Consider the following 20,664-nt stretch of genomic DNA (forward strand, 5'->3'; position numbering starts at 1 on the left):
CTTGCCTAGTATTCAGCACAGCTCAAACAAGTTTTCCAGATGGGTTGCATGAAGTCAACTTCATCCAGATTTTGTTTCTGCTACAGAGGTCATCCTTGCATATTTTTCTTGCAAGCCATGGAAAGTTACAGTACAGTGTTTAAGGCTGGCCATGGTACTATTTCTTCTATGCTCGCAGTGGGCAGACCTTTTGAAATTTGCCCTTTGCCTCTTCTCCTTCACATGATTCCTTTTTTTTCCCCCTTGCATTCTTTGTTCTGATAGTGGATGTTGCTTTAGATTTTCTGAGAAAGGGTAGGATTACCTAGGAGCGGACCTTCCTCCTCCTCAGCAACTTGAATCCTTGTAGAATGGCAGCTAACCTGGAGCTGGCCAGCGCAGATGGAATCCTGATCTCCTCATGGGTAGACCCCAGGAGGAAAGAAGACTAAAAATGAGTGCTTTTTATTTTTGTTACTACTTTTTTTGAAAGGAGCGCTTTTTAAAATAGGCTTGCCTGTAGTGTACGCATGAGAATCGTTGCATATTACAAGGTCATACCGCTCATTTTAGCTGGGCTCAGGTAGGCTTTCCTGTGGAGCAGATAAATTGAAATAAGAAATTTTGAGGACACAATGGATTTGCTCATTGTTGTTTGTCTCTCTCATATTTATTCCTTACCTTTGACTTGTCTTGATCTACGGTAGAATGTTCCAGAAGTTTCATTGAGTATAATGTATGATTTGGCACTAACTTATTTATGGGTCTGCTTGGAGTATATTTTCCTTGGGCTTCAGTTATATGACTGCCATAAATTTTAATTACACTAATTAGACATAGGTGGACACTTCAGCCCAGTTGGATTCCTAACCCTGTTCAGCTGCCTCTGTCATTAGTTTGTTCAGTGACATGATTTGGCACCATTTTCCAACACATTTTCAGGAAATTAGTTTTAAGTTAGAAAAGAACTTGTCTAATAAAGCTACTGACGTTCAACTATTTTCTTTACCTTCTTGGGGAATTGGACGTGAGTAAAATGCGTACATTTCAACTATAACTTGCATACTCTATGGGTTTTCTGATTGGTGGTTTGGTACTTGAAGAAGGAGCCTTGCCCAGTCCTGCAGCCGGGCTGACAGGTCCCTGGAGAAGTGCGACTCAGTGCAGGGCTGGCTGACAGGCTTTAACGCGTGAACCCGGGCCAGTTGATTGGCAGTATCTGCAGGGAGCACAGTATTGAGAAGGATTCTGCAGTCAGGATCCAGCGGGCAGGATGCCAGCTTTGAGGAGCGACATGTATCCTGGGCACGAGACCAGGTAGTGTCAGGAGCACTCCTGCCACTCCCATTAGTGAGGACCGTCACATCAGTGCCTACTGCAAGCCCATGAGAGCCCCGAGGCCAGTTAGCATTCTCCAGAGCAGGCCGAGCTGCCTGCAAGCAGAGGATATCAAACTCACGCAAGCATCAGAAGCACCTGGAGGGCTTATCAAAACCCAGGTTGCCGAACCCTGTCCTCAAAGTGTCACAGTCACCAGGTTTGGGTGGGGCCCGAGTTTTGCATTTGTAACTAGCTCCTAGGTGATGCTGAAGCTGCTGGTCAGGGACCCCACCTTGAGACCCACTGTCTTACAGGCATTCAGGGCTGTGTGCACATGCCGCTAACCTGTCCTCACAGCTCTCTGTGACCTCAGAGAAGTCTTTAGATTCTGCTTTGGGGCATGTGTGCCAACCTCTGTCCTCCATAGCTCTGGGTTTAGGTCGAGTCTAGTGTTCCTCGTTTCTGCCTGGAAACATAATGAGAACATTCTACTTCTGCCTTGAAAGGATGCTCTGAAAGTATGAGCCACATCTATTTCACTTATTCTGCGTTCACCAGTACCTTAGGACACAGAGTGGTACAGTCTGTTTGCCAGGCAAACACGTGGAAACATATAGGCACGTGGAAGCTGACCATAGAGTCTGCATTTTTGCACCTTGAGGATGCTGGCGCCGACACATTCGGTGAGGCCGCATGGTTTGCACGCGCTCTCATGCCACATCCACACTCACCGGGGCTGACTCTCACTCCTGTTAGAGTCTGTTCACCATTTCACGCATTCAGCTTTTGTTGAGTATCTGCTCTCTGCACGGTGTTTTGAATTTCACACACAGTCAAGGCCCCCAGTGCAGGAGAGAGCACCTAGAGCACCTGGCTCTGTCTGGGGCTTTTCTATTCCGAAGCACCGTGATGGACGCTTTTCCCTCCCGGTACCTTCTCAAGGCGGTGTTAGCAGTTCGGCATAGCGGGCGAGGCAGGAAGCTGGAAGCACCTCTCACGTGTCCGGCAGTGTTTAGCTGGTGCTGATGGGGGCAGGAGGTCGGGAGAAATGAGCTAGGTCCATCCTGCTCTGGGACAGTATGAGCCACGTGGGAAACCATGACTCTGAAACCGCACAGCACATGGCGTGTGGATGACTGCCTTTTTTGTCAGCTCTTTGAAACAAGCACGATATAGTTATTGTCACCCTGAATCTCATAGACCGGGGGAGATTATGCAAAGGACATACACATCCTTTTTTTACCTATCATTTCCATATCCTTTATATTTGTCGTTTAAGGTTCAGTTGGCACAATAATTCCAGCTGAGAACACGCGAAGACAATTTTGTAAGTTCATGGATTTTTCCGTGTCCATCTCTTACAGAGTCTCCAATATCCAGCAGCAGCTGGCCCTGCTTGACAATGAGGCATGGCCGGGCATGGCCGAGGCCGACAAGGACCGGCTGCAGCTCATCAAGGAGAAGGAGGCCTTGCTTCAGGAGCTGCAGCTCATTATCCAGCAGAAAAGACCCGCAGAAGATGTGGCCCGGCTGGAGGAGGAGAGGAGGCGCTTGGAAGAGGAGAACCAGCGAGCCCGGGCCACGTCTGTGCAGGGCGCCACGGAAAGGTGGGCTGGCTTCCGGAGCTCCAGGAGCCGGCAGATCGCGGCTTCTAGTGGAGAACCACCTCGGAAAGCTACATCACTGAACTTGCACATGGCTTGAGAAGGGTCTTGGTTAGGGCTGCTACTACCTGGCCAGTTTCCTCGCCAAGCAGAGAGAAGGTGGAGGGATCTTGTGTCTTCCCTCTGTCCGTCCACCTGTTCACACACCCATCCATCTATCCACACACCCACCCACCCACCCATCCATCCATCCATCCACTCACCTACCCACCCATCTATCCATCTATCCACACACCCACCCACCCACCCATCCATCCATCCATCCATCCATCCACCCACCCATCCATCCACCCACCTACCCACCCATCTATCCATCTATCCACCCACCCACCCACTCACTGAGCTTCTACAGTGTGTCAGGCGCTGTTCAGGGGGCCGGTGGTACATTTTTGAGCAAGGCACAAACAGCCTGTGTTATCTGGGTGTTTATGACCTAGGTGCGGTTTTTAGAATTTAGTCATTCAAACCTAAACAAGATTGGGGGAATTTATAGTTGAATCGCTTGTTAGGAAAATATACTCACTATCTTTGAAATTCACCCATGGACTGTTTTCTTACCTACAGGATTCTACTTCAGGAAAAGAGAAATTGTCTACTTCTGCAGCTGGAAGAAGCTACTCGTTTAGCATCCTATCTCCAGTCGCAGTTAAAAAGGTAGGCAGCTTTAAAAAAGAAAGCCGTGCTTATCGCGTGATAATGACACGTGTCTGAACTTCACCATTCCCTTTGGCTTGGTTTTCTCCACCGGAATTTAGAACTCGAAGGGGTGTAAACACAGAATGCGAAAGTGGGTACATCATGTTTTTAAGAGGAACTGCTAATATATGATAAAGGCTGCAGAACAACAAGTCCAAAGTCAAATTTACCCAAGGATCTCATAATTCACAGCTTCAGAAGTGTGTGTATTCATCTACGTATATGCACACGGACATTTTTACTTGGGTTTTTTTTTTTTAAAAGGATATGGATATTTTAAAAATGAGATTTGGAGGCTCAATTATAGTTCCTATGTATGATTTTCTCAGTTATTCCTCCCAAGAGTGCCAGGAGGCCAGAACTCTTCTTGCTTGTCACAACCCCCAGTGAGCGAGCGGAAGGCTCAGAAAGGGCCAATAATTTGACCACGTGGACCCAGCTAGTCCGCATTTGAGCTGGACCTCGAACTCAGGCATGATTCCTTGATGTTAACCACTGCCCTCTACCTATATTCAAAGAAACAAAGGGAATGTCACTGCAGGTGTCTTACGATGCTCGCAGGTATTTAAACACGCGCTCTGCTTAATGGGAGAATGAGGCAGGATTCTGTTCCTTCATGGAACAGACTAGCCGCTCAGCTTTGCCGTGAACGGCGGGGCTCCAGCACGCATCTTCAGGCTGCTTCCCTAAAGGCATGGGGGCTCTCTCGTTTCAGCCTGTCTGCCAGCACCCTGACGGTGTCCTCAGGGAGCAGCCGCGGGTCCTTAGCCTCCAGCCGGGGCTCGCTCACCTCCAGCCGGGGTTCCTTGAGCTCTGTCAGTTTTACTGACATCTATGGCCTGCCACAGTATGACAAACCTGACATCGAGTGCAGCCAGCTTCTGCGCTTTGATCTGATTCCCTTCGACTCGCTGGCACGAGATGTCCCCTTCTCGGAGCCCCCAGTCCCCTCGGGCTTCCACAAGCAGAGGCGCTCCCTGGACACACCCCAGTCCTTGGCATCCCTGTCTTCCCGCTCCTCCCTGTCCTCCCTGTCTCCTCCAAGCTCACCCTTGGACACACCCTTCCTCCCTGCTTCGCGTGAGTCGCCCTTGGCCCCGCTGGGGGACAGTTTGGAGGTGCCAGGCCTGGGCACCTTAGACAGATTGCGGGCCCAGGCCTCCGCTCTGGGCGATGAAGACTTGCCGGGCACGGTGACCTTTCAGCCGCACGCATTTCCTGGAGATGGAGAAGGACCTCGCGAACGAGGGACCCAAGTGGCTACCGTTCCCATGAGCACAGGTAAGCACTGACAAGTCCTGTGGGGTTTCTCAGTCCTGGGAGGAAAGGCTTCACGCTCAGGGAAGAAATCGTGTGTAATCACACTGAAGCCAGCTGGCTTTTCACTACATAGTGAACTTTGAATTAAGATTATTGCTGGGGAGAGGAAGAATGCAGGCCTGCTGTCGTGGGGGCTGCTTCCGGTTTATGTCCTGGAAGGGTCCTTGACATCGGCAAAGTAGTCTTCCCCAGGTGTTTGGCTTGTTTTCAGGATGTGCTTAATTGTTGAAAGTGAGGGGAAGAACCACATAGTTTTCCATGTTCAGAGGCTGACGGAGAGGTGCTAGGGCCTCAGTGAACTCCCCAGGGCGTATCCCTATGGGTCGTTCCGTGTGTGCCGCCTCCGACCAGTACATGGACCAGCATCTGGTTGCAGCTCAGTGATTCATCTCTACTTCCTTTGTCCCTATGACTTCATCTCTTTATCCTTTGTCCTTGTAGTTTTCAAGGACATAATTTTATCAGAAATGTAAATTAAAATAATTGGCATAATTGCAAAAGACACGCCAGTCAGCGTCAGCCATTGCTACCAGATCAGCTTCTCTCCGTGGTTTTCAAGTAGAGAAACATGGAGCCGTGGGGAACTTCATCCATCCGGTCGGTGCTAATGCAGCTTCCACTGGGTGCCAGAGTCTCTCAGCTTGTAGCCCACATGGGAAACCAAACCGCTGTTCTGGAGAACCTTCCAGCTGATGGCTTGTGCACAAAGCAGGGCCTGGGCTCCAACCCTTCTCATCTTGACCCCGTCCGCTTTTTGGAGCCAGCCTCCAGCAGCTCCAACTTTCTCGGGCTCGAAAGAGGATTGAGAACAAGGCCTCTCACTCCAGAAGTTCCATCCATTTAATTCACTTTCATTTGCACTGCAAAACTGCTCTAGACATTGCATGAGGGGAGCACTAGGTAATTCGTATAGCATAGTGGATCCCAACCAGGGGCGTTTTGCCCCCCTGGGAGGTACTTGGCAGTGTCTGGAGACGTTTTCGGTGGTCATAACTGAAGGGGCTGGTGGGGAGGTGCTTTTGGCATTTGGTAAGTGGTGACCACAGGTGCTGTTCAATGTCCTACAGTGCACAGGACGGTCCCCACCGGAAGGAACGATCCGGCCGAAACATCAGTAGTGCTGAAGCCGAGCGTCCTGGGCATATACTGTTTAGTTTAGCGGCGAAGGGTAGAAATAAAATGCGACTCCAAAATCAGCGTGGTTCTGGAAACAGCTCCAGGCTAGCAGCTTAGAGACACATTCTGTTCTCTGCCCTGTTAACTCACTAGCTGGGTGTCCTTGAGCACATCTCTGGACGTGGCCGAGTCTTAGCTTCCCCGCCCTTGAACAAGGTGATCTTTATGGGCTCTTCCATTCATTCGCCACCATTCCGTTACCCATGAGTTTTTCGTATACAACAACTGTTATACGTGTGTACTAGTTCCCGTGAACACTTGCATGTTTACCCAGAGACCCGGCATGTTCTGAGGCAGCCCTGCGGCTTTTTGTCATCTCTGTCATTTTGGCGTCTTACCCTTTGTGTTTGCAAACACACCTTTCATACCCCTCGATGTAGCGTTTCTATAATTCACATGTATAGGCGACCTCCGTTCGCGCTGTTCTTTATAATGGCCGGTTCAGAGCTCCATGTTTGCTCCTTTCATTAAAAAAGGACTGAATTGCGCATCTGTTGTTCCTTACGCTTCCTCCGTCAGTGCGTCCACCCCCCACGCCAACTTTTTTTTAAAGACCAGGGTCCAAGAGTATCAGTCTCATTATGTAGAAAACCCACACGGGGCCCAGGGCCCTTTTGGGCCAGGGGAGAGACGCTGAGAGAAGGAGAAGAGTCGATGTAGTTTCTGGTCCTTATTTCTTAATTTTTCCTTCTCACTTTGTGGCCGACATGATAATGCTTCAAACTTCTTAGACCGGGGCGTATTTGCTTCTGCTATGGTCAGATACTGTCACCTGGTGGTACATTCATATATGACACTATCAATTGACTTGGGTCCTTACAAACTACGAATAATTAATTGGCTCAGTGACTGGGTCCTGGTGGGTGAATGCAGAGGGCCGCCTTGGGTCACCAGCTTCAGGCGCAGACACAGGGTGACTTCTCGCTTTCCCTTGCTGCTTATGGGAATACCTGAGCCACAGTCGTGGTAGCTTCCTGAAGCTGGCAAGGATTCTTAGCACTCATTACGTTCCCGTACCCTTCATCTATGATGCCCAAGGTCACTTAGTTCCCTTTGGCTTTCAATTCCAGTGTGGCTTGGAACAGTAGTCTAAGTGTGACCTCAGGCAAATTTTAGTTAGATAAAATTTTAGTAAGATAAAACTCAAAATTGTCCAAACCTACAAGGCAAGCCCTAAGAAGTATTTTTTTTTCCGTTCTGTTTTAAATCAATCTGAGGGGACACAAAATGATATAGGAGAGTTGGGCAATAGACTGTAATCTTTAACATTTTTTACATTTTTTTGCTGTACTTTTATCTTCCCTGGATTTTAAAAGTCAAATCTGCCATCATTTTAAAATCCTTTCCAATCTTAATTTCTGTTGGTATTTGCTAATCTAAATCCATGAAGTTCTTGACTTTGCTCATGTAATCATGGACATTTTGATTATATTCATACTTTGTTTAAAATTGTTCGCTTAAATTCTGCAGTTTTTTCACTTTGTGCTTTTTTTTCCTATCTCTTCTCCTGCGGGCTCGACAGAAACACTCACTGTAAGTGACCTTGGACTTCTCCTTCACCTCGTCGGTCAGGCCGTGGCACATCTTTGTGCAGTGGATTTAGGATGGTCATAGTGTGGCCAAGAAGGGCATGTCTCATAGCTGTACTTTAATGTAGCTCAACAATTAACCATTATTATGAGCATTTCAACATTAATATTCATCATGCCTACTAAAGTTGTGTAAGAACGTATCTAAAAGCTTGAAGTATTTATTCTCCTATATATCTATCTCCCAGACTTTTAATGGCTTTCATTATTTAAAAATGCCAGCCGGTAGCTTTGTCTACAGTGTGATTTTCATTACATTTCCTTCCTTTTTGTCAAGCAGCGTTGACGTCCTTAGGTTTCTGTCTGTCTGTATTTAATGATGAAAAAAGTTCAGAGATTTTAAAAAGGAACGATCGGAAGATGGCTTTGCTCCTGACTTCGCTGGCCTTGCTCCCTACGCTCCGTCTCTTTGCCTTGAAGCCTGGGCGCGGATGGCTGCGGGGTGCCGTGCGGGGTCCGCACCCAGGGCACGTGCTGACCGCAGTTCTTCCTGTCAGCTGTGTTGCTTGCTCCACGAACGCGACGACTGAGCCTGGGATCTCCGAGGATCAGTCCCTCTATTTCCTTTCTCTCTTCATCGGTCTTCGTTGCAATGAGAGAGAAACTTTGTCAGGGTCGCAGCATCGGGTTGACTGGAAATGCTTAGGATGGTTGTGCGGTGTTATTTCCTTAAAGGGGCAGAAGGCCATGTCTAGGAGCTGTGTGAGAGTCAGTGCTGGGAAGGCAATTGCAGTTTCATTGGCTGGGGATCCATGTAGCAAACTGCGGGGTTCCATCTGCAATTCAGAGCTGGAGGATTTGGGTCCTTCCATGTGGCAAGGGTGACAAGAAGAGCTGGACTCGAGAGTCCTGGTCTACAGTTTGAGAGTGGTACCTCCGGCCACCGCAGAACGGGGGCAGCTCTGGCCGTGACTGGAGGAGAAGCTGGTAGTCCTTAGGCTTGGCACTGCAGACCTCAGGAAGGTCACCCATTGTCTGCAGTCGAGGTCATGAGACCGAAGGCCACAGCCCTGCCCGTTTTGTGTTTAATGTGTTTGGATGTAATTGAGATGTGAATAATAATTTGGTTGAAAAGAGAGCCGGTCCTTGGCGGCCTCTCCCGTTTCTCCGCACAGATATGCAGATTTTCCATGTCTAGAGCTCAGATGGCTGCGGAAAAGCACAAAGGCAGCAGAGGCCCAGGCTCATTAAGAGGAGGCGCCACGATGTCAGAGTCAGGCTCTTTTTGGGGCTTCGCGTTTTAATGTCATCTTCTAACCCAGTATCTGCTCTAGAACGCATCAGGGCTCCCGCGTACACACTCACACGCAGCGTAGGAAGGCGACGTGCCTGTTTCTATTGGTTTTGTCAAAAGGAACTTGTTGCCATGAGGGAAGGAGTAGAAACAGTTGCCGAAATGGTAAAAAGAAAGCCGTCAATGGTTATCTTTGGCTCGCGATTCAAATCAAGACCAGACAAACATAAGCCGCCTTGTAATGGTAGCTTTCTAACCCCAGGAAAGCAATTCTGGAAGCAGGCCTGGCTGCTGAGGAGGATACTGCAGTTAGACGGACAGATGGCTCAGCCGTGTCCTCTGGCTCAAAAGTCATTATATTTCGTGAATTTGGATAATTTTTAAAAATTCCATCTTTCGATTATAAAACACTAGTATATGTTTGTTGTATAAAATATGGAAAATACCAAACAGCATAAAGAAGGAAATAAAAAACACCCCCCTCTCCGCACTGGAAGAGCCTAGCTGCCGTCCGCAGTTGGGGCGACCCCCCCCCCCGCCCCCCGTTCTTTGCTGCTCTTTTAAGTGTGACGGTCTCTCAAAGTGCGATGCAAAGGCCTCGCTCCCCACCACCCTCCGACGTTCTGTGCTTTCATTTAGGAGGTGCAAAGAGATTTACGGCAGTTTAAGGAGCTTTTAAAGAAGTAGCCAGGAATCTACTTCTTCAATTTTTCAATGTTAAAAAACGAGTCGAGTGCAGTGTATTTAAACATATGCATGTACATATAATGGCGTGTCTCTGGAACACTTAGTAACCTGGTATGTGCTCTAACTTAGAGTGTTTATTTCTTGGCACCACGTGCTGGCCTCCCGTGCTGTCTCCTCCTGACCCGGTATGTCTCTTATTTGTAGCAGTGACTCTTCGAGAAGACAGTGCCAAGAAGTTGGAGAGGAGAGCGCGCCGCGTCTCCAGGTGCCTGTCGGATTATTCGCTGGCGAGTGATAGCGGGGTATTTGAACCTTCAACCAAAAGGTTAGAAGGTGGTCTTGCTATCTCCTCCCTAAGAGACCTTCCCACAGTGTTACTGGGGAGGCCAGAGGGGCCTGTACCCAGGCATCTGTGGACCGAAACCTGGCGTGAACCCAGCGGTAGGACCTTTTCCGCCTTTCCCACTTTGGAGGTTGGGCCTTAGCGAGCTGCAGAGAAAGCTCCTGTGGCTTCTGTGTGGCATTTGGAGGCTGGCCCTCACTCCGTGCTTCTAGGACCATGTCTCTCTTTGGCCCTGCTGGGTTTAAGGCTTAAGCCCAGTAGAGCTGGGAAGGGAGAATCCATGTACAAAGAGAGACCTGCTTTTCTAGGAAGGACATTCATTAGAAAGGAATTTCCTCCCTTTCTCCCTCCCTCTCTCCCCTAGCTAGAGGAATCACTTTGCAATGAGAAAGCACCTTTTAGGATTCAGGGTGTTCTTTTTACTTGGAATCTTTGATGTCATTGTTTCTTGTCACTTATTACAAACTGTCGAAAAGTTAATTTTTGAACTTTGCCCTGAATCTCGTACGTGGTTATGAAAGGTATGCAAAATTATTGTCTAAAAACATAGCAGTTTATAGGCAGGTACCCAATAACGTGTGTCATGGACCCGGGAACCTGCTGTGCCCCTTTAGTCACTTAAAGAATTTATTTACTTACATCACAATTTAATAAAGCCGCTCTCAGTACGAAGCGCCACTGAGATGAGGGAGCTCGTGCAAAACCCGCGGGCACCAGTTGCCTGTGGAGTCACCGTGGCCACTTTCTGGTTGTGCCCAGGGCTGAAGATGCTGCTGACGAGGCTGCACATGGAGACGCTTGCGCTGTGGAAGGGCCCCAGATCCACGTCGGGTTTTGGTGAGTACGGAAGACTCCTCGGGGCCCGCCCAGCGACTCACACCTCCTCACACAGACCAGGTGGGATGGGGGGGCCCACGCGATCTGGGGGCTGCTTCCTGGCCTGGCTCCCGAGAGCCCGCTACAGTGGTCTCAGGTAGGGGACAGAGATGGCGGGAAGGAGAGATGGGGAGCATAGCTTCACTGCTGTCCTCCAACGCTGAGAGTCACCGCTGGGAGCCGTCACGTCATGGAGCGGGGGTTCAGGGCTGTCGTCGTGCAGGGGCACCCAAAGCCCTGGTGAGGTGGGGCTGTTGGGGGGTCAGCGCGTATTTCCGCACGGAGTTGGCTCTGTTGACCGCAGTGCGGATGGCAGGCCCTTCCCCGCTCCCCAGAGTGAGGGACCAGCCGCTTTGCAACGCGAGGCGTTTTGCTTTCTAGTTACAGTCCCAACGATGGCGGCAGCCGCTAGCGTTGAGCCTGGCACGGCAGCATGTTCGCGGCCCGGTGGTTGTCTTTCGGTCGCTTTTGTCATTCCAGTCGAGTGTTTCTCAGTGTTGCACTAGCGACGCATGGACCGGATCACTCTTTGTCGCGGGGGCTACGCTGTGCCCCGTGGGCTGTGGAGCAGCATCCTTGGTCTCCACCCGCTAGATGCCAGTAGCGTCCCCCTTCTACCCAGCCGTGACAGTAGGAAATGTCTCCAGACATGCACATGCCTCCGGGGGCCGGGGGGGTGGCAGAATCACCCTCAGCCCAGGGCCACCGCGGTAGTTGAATCAGGACTTTTCCACTGTGGGGACCATGCAGTCTGTGGACCTGCGTTTTACTTTCCAGGCATGACAGTACCAATGAATGTCTCCTCGTGAATGTGCTCCAACTGAAGAACTTGGCCGGAACGATCGTGAAGGAAGATTGCAAAATGTAAGCCCCCGAGCGGGCGGGGGTCGCTCGGAAACCTGGGGCCTCTCCCAGGCCACCTGCACACAGCACCCACCGCTCACCGGCCCGCTCCGCTTGGCCCTTTGGGTGGCGGAAATGACTGTTTTCGAATCTGAGTTTACAATAAAACCAGGGACTATCTGTCTGAAATGGACAGGGCTAGGTGTTTTCAAAAGCGTCTGCTGTGTTATTTGAGGCAGACGCGGTCAGTGAACAGGGCCAGGCGAGTCACGTGCCACAGCGATGCCGCGAAAGTGCCATGTGCCTGTCATCTGCTGCATTTGGGCTTAAAATGTCCACCCCGGTCACTGGGTTGGGTGGTGACGAAGTGGCACTTGGCTCTGTGATCCAATGAGGTGCCTAAAGAGGCCTATGGCAGGGACCAGGGGTCATTGTCTCAGGGGAGGAGAAGGAAATATACGTCGCCACCAGCTGGGAGGTGCTACCTCTGTGGGCTCCACAGCCTGAGGTCGGTGCCCGACGGATGGCCCCAGTACCCAGGTGCTGGGCACACCTGTAACGGTGCGCTCAAACCCGAGGGCACAGCCCCCTCCGTGCGTCTTCTTCGTAAGCCGGTCTTCTGAAGGCCTGGGAGGCCACCGGGTTGACGTGGCTGAGGGCTCCCCCCGAGATTCTGTTCACCCCGTGGTGGACTTCGCACGGTCCCCTCGTTTGAGTCTCTCCTATGTGCCAGGCACCGTGCTGGGCCGACAGGGCCAGACACCCAGCCTGAGAGGCGAGGCGGAGCCTGAAGAGGGAGCCAAGGGGCTTTGGGGAGATCAGTGCAGATGTCTTCCCAAAACGTGCGCCAGCAGGACCCCTGTTTGGCCCCTCTCAAGTCCTGGTACTGCTGCCTTTGAACTTTTCTTTGTGGGCGGGGCTTCCCCTGACCCCCAGGGGCGCGTAAGCGCCTTAGTCTCACTCTTAGTCGAGAAAGGGTCTTTGTCCTGCAGACTTTGCAGTTCGCCCATCATCACAGACGGGGACGCGCGCGCGTCTGCCCGTGTGCACGCGCGTCGTCACGCACACCTGTCGGTCGCCTCACCGTCTGCGTCTTCCTCCTCCCTCTGCCTCCAGACACATCCGCGTCTATTTGCCGCCGCTGGACTCCAGCACACCAGACACTTACTGCTCCAAGGCTGTGGAATTCCAGGCCCCCCTGGTATTTAATGACGTTTTCAGAATCCCTGTGCATTCAAGCATGTTGACATTGAAGTCCCTTCAGTTATATGTGTGTTCAGTGAACCCGCAGCTGCAGGAGGAACTGCTGGTATGGCTTGTGCACACACGAGACCCCCCATCCCTGTCCGCCCCTCCCTCCGCCCCCCTCCTTCCCGTTCCCCCTCCATCCCTCCCTCCCTTCCCCCTCCCCCTCTCCCCCCCTTCCCCCTCCACACCGGCTTCCTTTACAGGTCCTCCCCCCCTTCCCTGCCTCTCTCCTTCCTTCCTTTGTGTTTCCGTCAGTCTTTCTTTGTCTCGCTCCCTCCCTTCTCTGTCTGTGTTTTTTTCCATCCCTCCATCTTTTGTCATTTTCTTTCTTAGTCTTTCTTTATCTTCTTTTCTTTGTCTTTCTGCTTTTCTCTCTCTGCTTTCTTCGGCTCTGTCTCCCTCCCTCCTTTCCTTTCTCTCTCCTTCCCTCTTTCCCCTGTCCTTTTTCCTGTGGTGGGTTGCTTAGAAATCGTCATGTTAAGTGGCGTCTGTAACTGGGAATACAGAAAGGGCTGATAAAAAAAAAAACCAGTTATCTTGTTATGTGTCTTGTACCTTAAATATATTATCTCAAATAATACTTGCAAAACTCCTGTGCTACGGCTTCTAAATTACTCCCATTTTCAGTCGAGGGAACTAAGTAAAGTTGATGAATTTGGCAAATAAAAATATCGCATGGTCACTTAAATTTGAATTTCGAATAAATTATGGACACACTTATACTTTTGAAAAACCCATTGTTTATTTGAAATTCAGATTTGCCTGGGCGCCCTGCATTTTACCTGGCAACCCTGGAGCCAGGTCAGTCAGCGGGTCGCCTTCAGGACCGCAGCCGTCCACGGGCCGGCCAGGGCTCGGAAGCCGGGCTCGTTTCTTCCCAAGGTTGGCGTTTTGCCCCTTGGTCCCGTCCCCTCAGCAGCAGAACTGCAGCCGGGCCTCTCTGATTTCAAAAACTCCTGAGAGCATCAGTGGCTCATCAAGTGGCAGACCCCAAGCCCAGCCCATCACCCCGGGCTGTCCATTCTCTGCCCGGTCCCCCTTCTGGCACTTTCCGCTTGTGCTGGACAAGCAATGGAGGAGCCGCCCCGTTAGGACCCGCTGTGAGCGCTTTCATTTTACTGTGGCCCTTCGGATAGCTAGGAGACATTGTACCTCTTTTCTGGTTAAGATGGAGGGATGACCTTGATGGTTCAGGAGATTCCTGTTGGTCGTTAAGGTGACATCACTCAGCGCCTCTTCCGCCTTTGTTTTTTAACACCTGTGCAGGGCATTGCTCAAATTAACTTGGCCAGCTGTGACGGGCTGAGTGAAATGCAGCTGCGCTGGTACTCAGTCCAGGTGTTCACTAGCCCCGAGCTGCCCAGGGCAAGGGAGAGGGAACGGGCCAGGGAAGGCGGTGCCCGGGACCCTCCACACACCACTGCCACCGCCGTGGTCACCGCCGCCGCCGCCTCCACTGCCATCGCCTCCGCTGCCACCACCTCTGCTGCTGCTGCTGCCGCCGCCTCCAGGAAGACGGTGCGTGTGCCTGGCCTACAGAGCAGCTGGCTCCTGCTTCCTTGGCCTTGGGACCAGCTTTGACTGGGGGACGTCATCTCTAAGAACCAGCTGTGTAGACTTAGGCTTAGAACATAGTGGTGAAGAAGCAAAGTTTCAAGGGAAATAACGAAAATAAAACGGGCACGGCCACACGATAGAGTATTTTAATGCAAACGTGTTCGTGTCGTTGTTTTAGACTTGAGCCCTCAGAGCTCATGGAAAGGCCGGGTGCTGTCTCACCATTAGCAGTGGGGTGGACTTCCCACGGAAGAGCTGCTAGGATGGCCACCAGCATGGAGGAAGGGACTTCACTGTGGGGCGGGCCCTTGCCTGCTCTCTGCTTTGCTTCCCGAAGCTGTCGATCTGAGCTGGTTCTCAGAGATGTCCCTTATGTCTCGCAGGACGCCGTGACAGTACTGCTGGCTAGAACAACAGCCCAGCTGCAGGCAGTGGAAAGAGAGCTGGCCGAGGAGCGGGGGAAGCTGGAGTACGCGGAGGAGGACGTCCTGGACGTGGAGCGGAAGGAGGAGCAGGCCGAGGCTGTGTCTGAGCGGTAAGGCTCCTTGCAGCTGTCAAGGAGACGGCGCGCATTTTGTTGGGGACAAGGCAGCTGCCGTGTTAGTCGGCCCTGACTCGCGGGGGAGCTGCATCTGTGAGCACAAGTCGCTTTCCTCATCCATGCCTCTGTAGAATGTGCTGGGTGATTCTTCAGCGCAGTCGGGACTCTCACGGGGTACCGAATGCTGATCTGGACAAGGGCGGTGCTTTGACCTCTGTCCCCTGCTGTCCGTGTAGGCTTTTCACCTTGTTTTGTTCCAGAATTTCTTTTAAAGAGTAGGACTACTGAGTGACTCCACTCTGCCAGGATCAAATACACTAAGTTCCCTTTAAATTGTTCTAACAGCTTTATTGAGATACAATGTACCTGCCACGTGATTCACCCATTTAAAGTGAACAATGCAGTGGTTTTTAGTATAGTCACAGAGTTGTGTCGCCATCATCACCATCATTTTTCATCAAGCCAAAGAGAAAGCCCACACCCATTAGCAGTCACTCCCATCTTCCCTTCCTTCAGCCCCTGGCAACCGCGAGTCTCCTCGCTGTCTCTGGATTGGCCTAATCTGGGCATTTCATCTAAAGGGAACTGTGCAATGTCCCCTTTCCGTTTTACCTGAAGCAGAATGTTTGTGAACCCTTGACTCGGTCCAGACCTGCCTGCCATACACGAATAAGTCAGCTGGCCAGCAAGCGATCCGATCCTTCCCAGAGGCATTCTCATATTGCTTTATGTTTTTCCACAAAGAGCATCATATTTCCAAAGCTTCCTGCTTCTTCCTATAGCTTTCCCTAAATTTATTTGGAAGAGGAATTTCGTTTAGGGCCGGAACTTGCATGGCTAAGGGGGAGGGTATCATATTCAGGGCCCGGCAGGAGGCCGGGGAGTGGGGGAGGCTGGGAGAGGTTTGGGGAGGGGGGGGTGGGTCAGGATTCTGGCATCTTCAGTGGTTACAACTGGGTGATGAAGACAGACAGACCCACTTAAAGAAAGGCTGTGTGGCATCGTCTTCCCTAGAAAACATAGTAAGTGCACTTTTATGAGAAAAGCAGCTATCTCGGTGGAAGCAAATATTAGGCACCTCCACTTCCGTGCTCTGAATGCGGCAGTGAACCCGTCCCTCTGGTTGAGTGTCCTGTGGGCTTTCGCAATGTCCGCTTTTAGGAGTTGGCAGGCCGACTCGGTGGATAGTGGCTGCAGCAGCTGCGCCCAGACCAGCCCCCCGCACCCGGAGCCCTGCGGCGTTGGTGTCAACTCCATGCATGGACATCCGTTTGCTGGCCAGGCAGTTCCGTACAGCCGTGCAAAACTTCAGCCCCTACCTGTAAAGGTAAGTGGAAAAGGTCGAGGGATTTTCTGGAGCCCCTGGCGCTGTGCCCCACACCAGGCAGGGAAGCGCGCGTGCCACGCGTCCTTCAGGTGAAACGTGAGGGGACAGGGTAAAGGAAGCGGGAGCTGATAGGCTCGTGCGCAGGAGTGGAACCACGTGGCTTACCAGCAGGTCACAATGGCTGCGGGAAGGTGTGGCGTAAAGCGGACAGAGCTATTGGGTTAGGGGGCAACAGTTAAGCTGGTATTTTACTACAACCAGGAAGGCGGCGAGTGGCTGAAGGTCTCTAAACAGCTTCAAAGAGGCACTGCAGGGACCATAGAAATGTTTGTGAACTTTAAAAAGAAAGGATAGCTATAGCTTAAAAGGGTCGATTTTGATCCCAGCCCATCTTCAGGGCCACCTGTGGCTCAGGATGTTTCAAGGGTCCCACGGCTTTAGATGCGTGAAGGGACGGAAGGGGTCAGATCGCCGAGGGCCCACGCAGGACTCTCGCCTTTTCTCCGAGTCAGTTGGGAAACTGGTAGACGATTCGAGCCCAGGGGTGGCATGATCTGACTTAAGGGTTTTTTGCTGATTGTTTTCTAAAATAATCTATTGACATGCAATTCACAGCAATGAAATGAACTATTTCAGAGTGAACAGTTCGTTGCAATTGAGTACATTCACAGTGTTGCGCAGCTAACCACCTCTGTCTGGTTCCATCATCCCAAAGTAAAACCGCATACCGCTGGCAGTCACTCTTCATTTTCTCTCCCCCAGCCCCTGGCAAGCACCAGTTCGCTTTCTGTTTCTATGGATATGCCAATTGTGGACGGTTCGTGTAAATGGAATCATACAGTATGTGGCTTTTTCTAACTGGCTTCTTTCATTCAGTCTAATGCTTTCAAGGTTCATCCGCGCTGTAACATGTCTCAGGACCTCGCTCCTGTTCACAGCCAAGGAGTGTCCCCCGCATGGGTGCTCCACATTTCATCTCTCTCCTCACCTGTCTGTGGACATTTACGCTTTGGCTATCTGAATAATGGTGCAGTGAACATTTGTGTGCAAGTATTTGTCTCGCTCATGAAAAGAAGACTTAAACCTTTGTAGATTTAAGGAAAGAGTTTTCCATGTGGGCCCAGCCGAGTTTACTGCCCGGGAGCAGGACTCCGAGGAGCCCGCAGCAGCCTCCGGCTGTAGGAGGGCGCTGGGGGGGGGGGGCGGTGCTTATTTGGGCAGGAAGGCAAAGGAAAATGCAGCTGTGTGTCAGCGCTTTCAGGGAGTTGCATACATTCAAGGAAGCAGTTTTATTTCAGGTGGAGGGAATGTGCAGATAAGGTTGGATCTCAAGCACCTGGCGACAGGAAGTCGCAGGAATGGGTCTGGAAGCAATTATTTTGAAACGTTTATCAAGATGTAGAGAGAACAGGCTCTGCCCTCCCTAATCACTTATCTCCGTGATTGGGACTGTTAGAGCGGACGTGACTAGCCCTGCGGAAGGTTTTAGTTAGGAATTCACCGTTTACCCTCGGGTACTGGTTAAACTGGAGTGGCTTAAGAAGACAGTCTTTCCTTTCTCATTAATGAACACCTATTTTCCGGTCTTTGGGGTGTACACTGAGGAAAGGGTTGCCTAGTCTGGCTTCAGTTTTCTCGGGATCTCCCCATTCGCTGTGCTGAGAGGAGATGGAAGAGGAGGGAGGCACGGAACCGGGGAGGTGGGTGAGAGGCGTACTGCACTAAATTGGGCACAGGATGGTGGTCCCAGATGAAGGGTCGGTGAGCAGCGGTCAAAACGTCCCTAGTGTTGAACGTAGAACCAATAGGATTTGATCTTAGACCCCATTTAGAGTGTGCGAAAGAGAAGAGTCCAGGAAGACCTGGGATTTTTTTTTTTCTTTTTCTTTTTTTTTTCTTTTTTCTTTTTTTTTTTTTGCATGAAACATGCACAGTAGAGATCCTTGTCAGAGGACAGGATGTTGGGAATGTCACAGGTTCAGTTTTGGATGTGCTAAGTGTGAAATGCCAGTTCGACGTCCAAGTAGGCAAGGCGAGGAGACTGCTGTTCACACAGAGTTTATTGCCTGTGTTCTACAAATGTCATGGCAATAACTGAATTCCTATCTAGGTGGATAAGGAAACGAACACGGAAGACCTCTTCCCAGAAGTAGCGAGTTATCCGAAGGAGCGGCCGGGCCGCAGGGCCCGCGGGTCGCCTTTCGTCCGCAGCAGCACCATTGTCCGTTCACAGACTTTCTCGCCCGGGGCGCGTAGCCAGTATGTTTGCAGAGTAAGTTGGAATCCCTTTGCCACAAGTTTTCCTTCCTCCTCCTCATGTTTTATGTTTTACTATTTATACTAAAAGCCCTATGTTCTCACAAATAACACCAGTAAGTAAACAGCATGCTTATGTGATAGGTATCACATCGATGTTGGTTTCGCCTCCCCTAACTGGATTGCTTCTGGATTCTAATACATCCCCCCCTCCCCACCCCCGCTGCAGACTTCAGGGTTACAGACGCACCGATGCGTGGTCAAGAGGCAGGGTGGTTCAGTTTTCCATCAGTCTAAGGAGTAACACATGGAAATGGGGGCTGCCCCGCCCGGATGGGGTTGAGGTCGGCACGCCGGGTTGCCGAGCGGTTAGAAGTCCCGAGGCGCAGCTGTGTCGGAGGTCCCCAGGGAGGACCGCAGCCCGGGACGTGCGGGCACTGAGGCGCATGGTTCTGACTCCCCTGCACGTACAGTTGCTCCCCACGGGCGATAGCGGGACATGCTGGGTGTTTCTCAGCTCTAGCTGCACCTCGCGGTCATGTTGCGGGAGTTCGCGAAAGGCTGGTGTCTGGGTTCCCCCCGCCCCCAGGGTTCGTCAGTGGTCACGGTGGGGCCTGGGCATCGGAGTGCTGGGAGGGCCCCAGATGAGTCTAACGTGCACACGCGATTGAGGTCCCTGAGATGTGTGACGCGGAAGACCCAACCTGCTGTGGTCCTTGAAGACGGGACGGCATGTTGGAGGTCGTCCAGCAGTGACAGTGAATGACAGCATGGACTAGTAAAGAGAAGGGATGAAAGGGTAGTCTCGACACAGGGGTGTGGAGGGGCCATTGGGTCGAGGAGAACTTTGACCCTTCCTGCTCCTCCGAACTGGGCTTGTTCAAAAAGACACCTTCGTGTGAAGGGGCCACCAAGGAGCTGGTGCCACCAGGGCAGAGCCGGACTTAGAGCACGCAAGAGAAACAGACCCCCATATCTGCACATGGAGCATTGGGGGTGCGGGGCAGGGGTCTCCAGGCCCACCCTCAGGTTCGGCAATTTGCTAGGAGTCACCAAATTCCAAAAAGCCATTATATTCACGGTTACGGTTTATTACAGTGACAGGCAGCAGAAGGAAGAGGCACGTAGGGCGGCGTTCAGGAGAGGTTCAGGAACTTCTAGTCGGCCTTTCCGGTAGAGTTGTAGGGACAGCTCATGTCTCTTCCAGCAGTGACAGGTAACAACGTGCATGAAGTATCGCACGCCAAGGGCGCTCACCTGAGCTTTGGTGTCCAGGATTTCTGTGGGGTTTGGTTCTGTACGCATAGTTGATGGCTTGCGTGGCTGACCTTAGTCTCCAGCGCTCCAGAGGTCAGCTGACGGCCAAGGCTCCCACCGTAGATCGCACTGTCAGCAGAGATTACGCGGCCTGACCCAAGATCCCAGGTAAACAACGACACTTAGGACATTCCAGGGCCTTATAGGTCACCTCCCAGGATCTGGGCAAGGAACAAACTTTTCTTGGGGCAAGGTTCATCCTTTACGTCACAGAGCGAGCAGCAGGAGTTGAGCCCTAGGTGGCCCCAGCTGCCCTTCTGCCACGTTTGCGACACCAGCTGCTCTTCTTTCCACAGAAGCTCGGTGTCCGGTCACAGCTGCCCTGGGCAGCACGGGATCCGGCCCGAGCACTCCTGCCCCATCAGGCTTCAGCCCTGCGGGGACTGTTGTGTAATCAAGCATCTGGAGGCACTAGATGGAAGGCCATCCCCGCGTCCCGTCCTTATTCTAGACTTGCTGAACCAGCGGGCCGAGCCTGCTCACTGGGCAGGAGAGGGCGGGAGAGGAGGAAGCCCTTCACCTCCCCAGAGAAAGGCTCCCCGTGCCTGCGCTGCGCCCTGCGCCCTGCCTGAAGGCGTGCGTGTGTGTGTGTGTGTGTGTGTGTGTGTATGTGTGTGTGCGCGCGTGCACGCGCTGGCTGTGCTTTCGGAGGCCTCCTCGTTTTGGTGTGTTCGTGAGGATCGGGAGCCAT

The 20,664-nt window shown here is 51.7% G+C and overlaps 1 protein-coding gene across 5 annotated transcripts in view; it reads left to right on the top strand.

The window, feature by feature from the left end:
* LOC107508375 (protein WWC3) overlaps window positions 1-20,664 on the top strand; it is a 102,489-nt gene that overhangs the window by 74,395 nt on the left and 7,430 nt on the right. Inside the window, exons 9-20 of one of the 5 annotated variants that reach the window (XM_036226447.1) lie at window positions 2,664-2,906; window positions 3,528-3,617; window positions 4,375-4,940; window positions 9,870-9,990; window positions 10,768-10,845; window positions 11,662-11,748; window positions 12,844-13,036; window positions 14,242-14,493; window positions 14,916-15,067; window positions 16,235-16,400; window positions 17,163-17,240; window positions 18,511-18,672. In XM_036226447.1, coding sequence (XP_036082340.1) covers window positions 2,664-2,906; window positions 3,528-3,617; window positions 4,375-4,940; window positions 9,870-9,990; window positions 10,768-10,845; window positions 11,662-11,748; window positions 12,844-13,036; window positions 14,242-14,493; window positions 14,916-15,067; window positions 16,235-16,400; window positions 17,163-17,240; window positions 18,511-18,672 — 2,188 coding nt within the window. The remainder of the gene's footprint in view (window positions 1-2,663; window positions 2,907-3,527; window positions 3,618-4,374; window positions 4,941-9,869; window positions 9,991-10,767; window positions 10,846-11,661; window positions 11,749-12,843; window positions 13,037-14,241; window positions 14,494-14,915; window positions 15,068-16,234; window positions 16,401-17,162; window positions 17,241-18,510; window positions 18,673-20,664) is intronic. The other 4 variants (XM_036226448.1, XM_036226449.1, XM_016140160.2 and 1 more) reach the window with 4 other exon arrangements.

The sequence above is a fragment of the Rousettus aegyptiacus genome, unplaced genomic scaffold (genome assembly GCF_014176215.1).
Source record: "Rousettus aegyptiacus isolate mRouAeg1 unplaced genomic scaffold, mRouAeg1.p scaffold_m13_p_9, whole genome shotgun sequence".
In the NCBI taxonomy this organism is placed as follows: Eukaryota; Metazoa; Chordata; class Mammalia; order Chiroptera; family Pteropodidae; genus Rousettus; species Rousettus aegyptiacus.